General features: G+C 46.8%; 1 protein-coding gene across 3 annotated transcripts in view; it reads right to left on the bottom strand.

Moving 5' to 3' along the window:
- Window positions 1-306: 306 nt before the first annotated feature.
- HOPX (HOP homeobox) overlaps window positions 307-9,779 on the bottom strand; it is a 32,859-nt gene continuing 23,386 nt past the window's right edge. For 2 of the 3 annotated variants that reach the window (XM_066278699.1, XM_066278700.1), the window contains exons 2-3: window positions 7,427-7,582; window positions 307-1,113 (exon numbers count right to left, since the gene is read on the bottom strand). In XM_066278699.1, the coding sequence (XP_066134796.1) occupies window positions 1,036-1,113; window positions 7,427-7,570 (222 nt within the window). In that variant the 5' untranslated portion in view covers window positions 7,571-7,582 and the 3' untranslated portion in view covers window positions 307-1,035. Of the gene's footprint in view, window positions 1,114-7,426; window positions 7,583-9,113; window positions 9,253-9,779 lie in introns of those variants that run through there. The other variant, XM_066278702.1, reaches the window with a different exon arrangement.

The raw sequence follows: 9,779 nt of genomic DNA, 5'->3' as shown, positions 1-9,779 counted from the left end.
ATTGATAGACTGTTAAAACATTTAAGGCGCTTTGATAGAAAATGGATGCAAATGGACCGCAAACCTGCATGTGCATATGCACCACTGGGGACCCTCTGACTTGATAGGTCCAGATTGGAGTCTGAGAGTCTGCGTTTCTCACAAGCTCGCTACTAATGCTGATGATGTCAGTCCTGGACCACGTTTTGAGTAGAAGGGTTTGGAATATGACAGCTGTTGTGTCAGTCTGCTCCTATGTTGGAGCTATTCTGTTTTGCTTTAATATGCTTATTATTCAGGAAAAGAATCTTCAGAGGACTCACTCAGTGCATTTTCAATAAAAAGTTAAGTTTTTATTTCGAATATCATTTTAGAGACAAAAAGCAGTTCATTTTGTTCAGCAAAATAAATTTAGCAAACACATTTAAATAAAGTAAATTAAAGATTTTAGTGGGGTTTTTTTTTAGTTACTTGCTTTTCTGTCGTGTTAGTTGTGGAGTTTCTGTCTTTTGCCTAACTGGGTTCTTTCTAAGTTAACACAGTTTTAATCCAAGGAACTGCTTTATGAGATCTGAATGGCTCAAATGTTCCTCCGGGTTTTCATTCAACTTCAATGTGTTAAATGATATATAAGGAAAACAACTCAGGAAAGCAGACTCAGAAGGAAATATTCCTCCTTCCTGGTCACGTTATCTTTTCAACAGAGACTTTGCCTCTTTGAAATGAATGTTGAAGGTAAATTGTTACTGGGAAGTGATGATCAAAAGCAAACTTAGGTGGTTTTCACACCACCTGTCATCATGACCCAAAGGGAAATGCAAGCCACCCACTTTCCTAGCCAAGCCGCTGCTTTACGCAGAAACCGCACATAGCTTCCTATTGTTATTTTCTTTCTAGTTATGTACATTAAAAAAAATACAACATTGTGTTAAATAGCAGGACAGCTAACAATGGAACATACAACATGACACTGAAAAATCAAAGTCACTTGGTTAAGCCGAGGAGAGAAACCACAGATGGTCTTCATGGAGGAAGCTGCCAATGCCCACCCTCTCCTTAGTCCGTAACGGATCTGCTTTCTGAGGGTAGGCCTTCCGACCGCCGCCACTGGGCCAGGCGCTGCTTAAACCATTTCTGGAGGAGGAAAACGTACATACTGTAACATACTGAAAAAGAATAAATGTCCAGTCCCTTCTAAAATGTAGCCTCTGTGATCCGAATGGAACAGAGAGAGCAAGGAATGTGCCCATGAGGATGTTTCTTCTCACTGTGACACTTACCTTTCTTGCCTCAGGACCTTTGTAGATAATGTCTCTTATGTTTACAATATTCTATCTTCATTCTTTCTCTGATAATCTCCCTCTCATCTCAGTCATCAGTTTAAATATGTATAAACTTTCCCTGACCACTTTATCTAAAGTAGGTTCTCCACCCATTTTAGGACTTTGTTACCTTCACAGAACTTTCAATATTTGTAATTGTTTACCTATGTATTCACTTTTTAATCTGCATTCTCTCCTAGAATATAAGATTTAGGAGAGCAGAGACTGTATCCATCTTATAATCATTACATTCTTAAGCCCTAGCATATGGGTTTACCAGTTAGAGAGTAATCAATGTTTGTTGAATGACTAAAAAAAGTGAGGCATCTACTCAATGCCCAAGGTGGATACCTACAGCTGCTATATTTCATCAGTGTATGATGATCTCGCCAAGGGCCTTGCTCATCTATAGTGCTTAGTTAAGTATTTACTGAATAAAACAAACAGATAACTGAGCACTGGACAACCTCAGAGAACTCCTTCTTGGGGATCCATGGAATAGGCTCGTTCATTATCTCCTATTCCAGAGCCTCTATTAGAAAATAGAGCACCAGTCAGCTCAACTGTGAATGAAGAGGTAAGCTCAGCGAGTTTCTATTGTCCCTTCTGGGTTTTCTAAAATTTACCTATTCTAGGGGTAAACAGATGAGGGGACAGAAAAGAAACAGAAAGAACACAGCTACAAAATGCCAGAGCTGGGACGTGCTGATGCAGATGGTGTGGTGAGGAACACCTGGAGGGCTCCGGCTTAGCATAGATGGCCACCTGCCCAACCGCAACTTCAACCACAGAATAAACAAGCTGGGCTCTAGGGCCATGCTGGGGAAGATGTCCCCTCTGCAGAGATCTAGGGAGCTAAAAAGCAGTTTGGCCCAAGCTCAAAATCAGAAGCAAGGGTGAGAAGCACAGGAGAGGGAGTGTTTCAAAGGATCAAGGCCTGTGGCTTTAGAAGGGAGAGAGGCCACAGGGTAGTTTAGGGCTCCACACCAAGGCTAAGGTGGCCGCACAGCAGGGGACCACACCCACAACTTGCCCTAACTGTACAACAGAGTTCACACACTGAAGTGCTGTATGCAGCTGTTAAAATCACTTTTGTACCATGAGGCAGCAACAGAGAAAAGCAGTCGAAAGCCAGGGATAGCAGACGACTCTTAGGGAAGACTTCTCTTTAGGGGTTGTTCTCTGGGTGCCATATTTCTTTTCTTTTTCAATTTTAATTTTGATTAATTTTAGAGAGACAGATAGGGGAAGGGAGAGAGAAAGAGAGAAGCATTCACTTGTTGTTCCACTTAATTGTGCATTAATTGGTTGCTTCCTGTATGTGCCTCGACCTGGGATAGAATGAGCAACATGGGCATTTCAGGATGATGCTCTAGCTAACTAAGCTAGCCAGCTAGGGCCTCAGGTGCCATATTTCATACGTGGGGATAACAAATCTTAAGAAGAAGAGCAAGCCTGACCAGGCGGTGGTGCAGTAGATAGAGCATCGGACTGGGACGCAGAATGATCCAGGTTCAAAACCCCAAGGTCGCTGGCTTGCGCACGGGCTCATCTGGTTTGAGTACAACTCACCAGCTTGAACTCAATTGGATCCAAGGTCACCAGCTTGAGCAAGGGATCACTTGCTCTGCTGTAGCCCCTTGGTCAAGACACATATGAGAAAGCAATCAATTAACAACTAAGGTGCCGCAATGAAGAATAGATGCTTCTTATCTCTCTCCCTTCCTGTCTGTCCCTCTCTGTCCCTCTCTCTGTCTCTGTCACAAAAAGAAGAAAAAGAAGGAGGAGGAGGAAGAGGAGAAGAAGAAGGGAGAGTTCGTGTAACTTCGGTGACTTTAACCAAAGTCCTACTGCTGAAGGTGAGCACTGTTTCCCTCTGTAATCCATGTGTGTTTAGTTAACTCTGAAATCTGGTGTGAGAGCAGCATGGCTCCAGTTTCATTAATGAGGTAGCTCTGTGGGGCGTTCTCAAAGCTACAAGTTCTGATTCAATAGGATTTCAAGTTACCAGAGCTGAATAAAGGACAGAGTTTTAAAGACTGACTAATTAAAATTTGGAAGAGGAAAGTCTCATTTTCTATCAGGATTCATTTAAGACAAAATGATTGAGCTGGCCTCATTCAGAAGAGCCACCCACATCTTTACACTATTAGCAAAGCAGAATATTAATGTACAGTTACTGAAAATAACTTCAGCAAGGACCACAATTGAGAATTGACAAGTTGGCATCCAGATGCTTAACAAACTGAATCCCAGCATTGGGGGATGGGACAAGTTCCAGAAAAGTTCCACTGTTTTCCAAAGATATTTATTTTAAATCAAGTATGTATTTAGTAATTAGAAAACCAGTTGTTGTCCAACAAAAGCCATTCAGCACCCCGCTTGCTTTTTATTCCCTCTAGAGCAGAATCCTACTACATCTCACTCACATCCATGCTACAATAATTCTCCGCCTGGCTCTATCTTTCTCTTCTTTGTTTCCGTCATCCCCTGGGGAAGACATCCATCCCTCACTTGCTTATAAATGAATGCCCTCATTACCCTCACCCATTGGTGGAGATTTATTTACTGCAAGTGAACAGATGATAATTAGACACTGTGATGGGGAGGGGTTGAGGAGAAATAACATTGTTCCTGTCCTTTTCTCTAGTAACTAACATTTCATCCTTTTCAGGGAGAGACCTTTAGAGGCCTTTATTTCACTGATAAAATGTCTAACAACGAAAACCACTGAGTTCTGGGAACCGTCCCAGGACATCAAGAGGAGATAAAAATACTGGAAACCTCTCTTAAGAACCGACGCCAGCTACACTGGGCTCGAATGAGTGATAATAGAAAACGCCAGATCATCTCAGCCTCCCCAGGGGCTGAAGAATGAGCTTTCCCAGAGGCTTCTAATACTGACTTCAAAACAATAAAAGATACAGGGGTCAATGTTCTGTTGGGTTCATCTAATTTATATGTAGGGGATATCAAATTACGATCATGAGAAAAACCTATTCTAGGATCCCAGCAAATGCAACTTTAAAAGTTATTTCCATTAGATCACCCTTCCTGTCACTCTGGATTGCTATAGGTCACCCCTTCCCATTGCAGAGAACATGGTCCTATAGTGGAACAGTTAGAAAGAGGTCATCAAAGCCCCCGTTTAGAGGGGGCTTAGTCCGCCTTGCTCCTTCCAAAGTATCAGCAATGTGAAACAATTCTAGTTTATTCTCATGGGAGCATCCATGCTTATTTTTCGTCTCCTAATGCATTACTTATTCTAGGAAAATGAAGACTATGATTCCAGTTCTGGAGGTGGGTGTGTTAGGGATGAGGTAACAAAGCATATGAAATAGAAATGGTTTTGGTGACCTTTCCTTGTGTAAAGAATAGAAACAGGAGGTGTACTGATACCAGACACGGCTTACGTGTAGGTCCGGCATGCCCTGGTCTCCACGAATTGTTTAAAGGGTCCCTGCCAAGCCTTCTATAAATAAAAATAATTTTACTTATGCTTGAAAGTTCATCATTGGCAAAATATTGCCAGAAGACACTTAAAAAAAAAAAAAAGAAGATACTTTTAAAAATATAAATGTTGTTTGAGAAGATGAAAGAAGGAACCATTCTTACCCACTAGTGCACACTGGAGTGGGAGGAGCCGGGAAAGGGTGGGAGGGGCCGGGAAAGTGTGGGAGGGGCAGGAGGGTGGGGTGGAAAGAACGGGAAGTTGGAAGATGAGACAACCTGATGAGGGATGACAGAGGGTTACCGTGGAACTTGCTAAATGTTGCCTCTGTCTGCGCTCTGGGCTCTCAGATACTTCCCCGCAGATCTATGCAGGAAGACAGAGGCTAGCCGAGCTGCGGCAGCCTGGGGGAGGAAGGAGGTGTTGGCCCCATGGCAGGAAAAGGAAGCCAGGGGCCCTGCTATGAGGCTGACTCATCCCCACACCCACTCGTTTCAGGGCTGGGTCTACCATTTGTTCATTCGAGGAAGGTAGAAGAGGGGAAACGGGAGAAGGGGCTGGCTGAGAGGGCAGATAAGCCTGCTGGGCAGAGGTCTGAACTGGCTGACCTCCATCACAGAAAGAAGCAGGTGCCCTTTCTTTCTCTCTGCCCCTCACTTGACTTCATTTCAGTTCTCTACTATAAGGTGAATCTTGAGGAAAGACTGCATATAGCCTGGGATGACTGTCATTTAACGCAAGGATTTTTTTCAGAAGAAATATAAGTTGCATTTTCAATCTTTTCCTCCCAGCCAACTGAGTTGTTTGCATTCCTCTCTGTGGAGACAACATAGCATCCTGTTTAAGAGTCTGGATTGTGCCGAGACTGCCAGGGTTCAAATCCCAGCTCTGCTACTTCTTAGTTGTGTTCCTGAGCAAGTTCTCTAGCCGTTCTGTGCCTCAGTTCGCCTATCTGTACAACGGGGGCTAATAGTGTGTATGTACCTCACAGCATTGTTGGGACAAATAGTGATTTAATACTTGGAGGGGGCCTGGAACAATACCTGGCAAGTATTAGCCATTACAAAGGTCAACACAATTACCCTGCCTGTAGGTAAGGGGATGACGATAACTTACCAAGGGAGAATGAGAGGCCGACAAGGGCTCAGACCCCTAGTCGGTGCAGTGCCCACATAAACCCACAGCCTTTTATTTAAAAGATGAGTAAGTATTTTCTCTGTGATCACCCTTCTTCTCTAAATATAGCGTGGGATTTTTAAAAGACAAAACTTCAGCAGGCTTCCAAGAAACATGAGCTGTAAGACTCGGGTTACAGTAAATCATCTTCTACAAAGTTCTGCTGTTCCCCTTGCTAAAAACAGGTATGCTTGACTTTCTATTTGACCTAGGAATGACAGGATTTTCTAGACACAAGTTATCCAAAATGTGTCTGGCTTAATTAGGAAAAGTCATTTTGGACTTGGGGTCCAGGGTCTTAGTTCTAGAACCCACCTGACCACCCATTACAAGCTTTTAAAGCCTCAGCTGAGCACGGTTCAATGTGATGAGAGAACAGTGTCTGATGCTCTGGCCCATGCAGAGGGAAGAATAAGAACCTCTCTGCTTTAGAGCTGGGACTTAGACGTGTGAAGTGCTTTGGATTCCCACCCGAGATGCTAAACCAGTTCTGAGTAGTATCAGTTGCATAACTAATTATCTTTCCATGACCAAAAGGAAAATAAAAGTCAGGGTTTAGGTAAGGTTACCACAGATAAATAAATAAGTAAATAATTTAAAAAGGCAGTTGAAGGAGCCAACACTGCACCTGGAGGTTGATAATTATGGATAGTGTTTCATGCTCTACCCTAAACAATTTTCAGGATAATAGAGGAGGTTTTAAAAATATAGATAAATAAATCAATGCATTTAAAGGGGCGTCTGCTTACACTCCCTTTAGCTGTAATGTCAGATATCTATCTTCTTGCAAAACTCCAGAAGAAGACTAAACCTTAGAGCCAGCGAATTTTAGATATCCGAACCAAATCTCCCTCGCTGACTATCTGCAATTTTAGCTCTGCAGCTAAGGGGAAGCTGGACTGCGACACGGTGGGAAAAGCATCCTTGACGACCTGTGCCGTCCTGGCAATGCCTTCCCTCTGGACCCCGGTTTCCTGGTTTGCCAAACCTGGCGACTGAATTTATAGCTGATGGCTAAGGTCCCCTCCAGCTCTGACCTTCCCGCAGCGAAAAGCGTGGAAGGCGCTGGGCTTAGAGCGCGCGCAGCCTCTCTCGGGAAGGTTCCGCTCACAGCCCGGGGAGAAGCTGAGCCGGGGAAAGCGAGGCAAGAGTGAGTGGGTCAGGGGTGCTGCTCCCAGGCCGGAGGGAGGGGAGAGCGTTTATCCCGGGCTGTAGTGTAGAGTGGGAGAGCAGGGAGAAGGAAGGGTGAACGCGAGGTCTCTGAACAGCCCCTGGGGGAGCCCCCCCCCCAGAGCTCGGGATGCAGCAGCCGGGGATCTGGGGTGCCGCGGGGGGAGCGATGCGGTCTGGGCTCCGGGAGGGGGCTCCTGGCGTGCGGGCAGAGCGATGAACGTTCGGGGTTCGGGGTTGGGGGGGGCGAGGGGCGCTGGCGAGGGGGGCGCGGCGTCCCCCGCCGGTGGCCGGAGGGCCGGGAGCGCGGGGCGCGTGCGGGGCTCACCTGGGTCTCCTCCTCGGAGAGGCCGGCCTCGGCCGCGATGAGGCACAGAGTGGTGGGGTCCGGGTGCTTGTTGACCTTGTTGAAGTTGTACTCCAGGATCTCCACCTGGTCCTCCGTGGGGCCGCTCGCCGTCTCCGCCGACATGGTCCGGGCGCGCTGCGGGGAGAGCAGGAGCGGGGCGTGAGCGTGGCTGCGGCGGGCAGGACGCGCGGCCGCGCCCCCAGCCGCGGAGCTGTCCCCGCCCGCAGTCGAGTCGCCCGGCGCGGGTCCCCAGCGGCTGCAGCGGCGGGACCTGCCCGGGAACCTGACAGCGGCTTCCCCGGGCCAGTCTCCGCGGCTGAGATAAAGGTGACCTCCGCGCCCTCCCGGCCCTGAAGCTCTCAGGAGGAAGTGGAGGAAGCGCGCTGGTGATTTTGAAAAACAGCCTTCAAAGCTTCATCCGGGGAGAGGGCGCTGCCGAGGGGACTGCTCGACAGATGGCGGGGATGGGTCCTGCCAGAGTCCGCGGGGGCACACCTCACCGCCTCACGTCCTTCTGCCTCCAAAGGGGCCGGCTGTGTAGCCCACGCCTCCTCCAGAGAAGCGACCCACGCCACAGAGGTGACTTCTCAAAGTTGAGGAAATGGAAGCGGTGCTTTTAATCTTTCCTTTTTTTTTTTTTTTTTTTTTTTTACGGAGGTGGAGAGAGGTCCACAGAGACGGGATTTACCCTGGAGTTCCTAAATTTCCACCTGAGGGCCTGTCTGAGTCACTCTGCAGTCTCACCCTCCTCCCCCCCAGCCCTCCACCCCGAGTTTTGGCCCTGAGTCTGAGGCCTCTGGCCAAGTGGCTGTTCACCGCCCCGCTGGCCTGGCCATTGTTCCACAGGGCCCGGGAGAGAGCCCACTTCACTGTGTGTCCCCACTCGGTGAGGACTTCACCAAGATAGAGCCAAAACCCAACTGAGGAGAATCTACAGCAACTGCCCTTTAAAATCGCAGACTCCCCTTGTGATTGTATCAGAATATTACTGCAGAGCCAAGAGAATGGATCTCTCATGTATCTTTACTTGGGAGTCAAACATTGCTCTAGCGGATTTGGGGCAGCATGACTTCCTGTTGCATCTTCTCCATTCCTAAGTAGCCACTGGATAGGCAGACAAAAAGAAAGAAAAAAAAAAAGGCAGCTCTGCACCTCTACTCCCTCTCCCCAATTTAAAATATATCAAGGTATATGAGTCTTTAAGATCTTGGCTGTGGATTTGGTACAAACAAGTCAGGACTTGATGTGGCTGACAATAAAAGACGAGTGCAAGTGTGGGAATCACATTGGTTTGTTGTAATAGACAATTGCAAAATCATCCAGTACAATCCTGAGTGTATTTTGGTGTGGTTTGTGCCTGGGAAGAACCACTCTCCACCGATCTGTCTGCATAATGTTACCTTTTCTACCATAACCTGCAGCCCAGGCTCCCTAAATAAACGTCTTTGCTGATCTTCTAGGTCATTTGAAGAGGCTTTCAGGTTAAGACAAGAAGCCATTCCACTGTGAGAAAGCCTTGGGCTCAAGCCACTTGTCAGGTCCTAGGGAAGATCTCTCTGTGTTCTTAGGGAGCTCTGGGCTCCCCCTCCTAAAATTCTGTAGCAGGGATTCCTGTCACTGTGCTGAGTCAGGACAGGGTCCAGCCAGGCCAGAAATGCCTCCTCACCTGTTGGCAGAGAGCTCCCCCTTTCTTTGACACAACCTCAGAGCTGAAAAGAACCTTGGAGATTGACTCGGGTTTTCTCCTCTAACAGCCCAGGAGAATGAGGCTCAGGAAGACTTACTTTCCCAGTGTTGGCCTGTTGGTGACCAGCACCCTAGAATGGAAAGCCTTAGTTAGCTTCAGTTTCATTCCTATGCTCTGCTAGACCCTCTTCAGCCAACCGTTCTGTTTCTAGTTTGACAGAAAAAATCGGAGACAGTCTAAATGCAGGCAGGGGCTTATTGCCATTTTGACTGGGCATTGACTGCCCTCTTAGGATATCAATGCAAGCCACGACTGCCCCCTGGAACCACCCCACCGCTGCTCATTTTGCCTAAAAGAACACAGGAGAAGGGAAACAGCTGCCTCTGATGTTGATCCTTGCCCTAGAAAGGGCCCATCTAATTCCATTGACACGGTTATGCTGGCTCTTCCTTGAAAATTTTTGCTACTTCTTCATGGAGTCCTTAGTCCTTCAGAAATACTAATCAAATATACATATTTCTAAACTGGACTCATTTAAGGACTCTAATGCATGTACTTTTCCTCTTTTTATTATTTAATTGCAAGTACATAATTCAAGGGCAGCTAATGTTCTTCTACTTAATCAGGTGCCATTTTCTCTTATTC

Source organism: Saccopteryx bilineata, chromosome 5 (genome assembly GCF_036850765.1).
Source record: "Saccopteryx bilineata isolate mSacBil1 chromosome 5, mSacBil1_pri_phased_curated, whole genome shotgun sequence".
Lineage (NCBI taxonomy): Eukaryota > Metazoa > Chordata > Mammalia > Chiroptera > Emballonuridae > Saccopteryx > Saccopteryx bilineata.
This window is presented reverse-complemented; position numbering and strand designations above follow the sequence as displayed.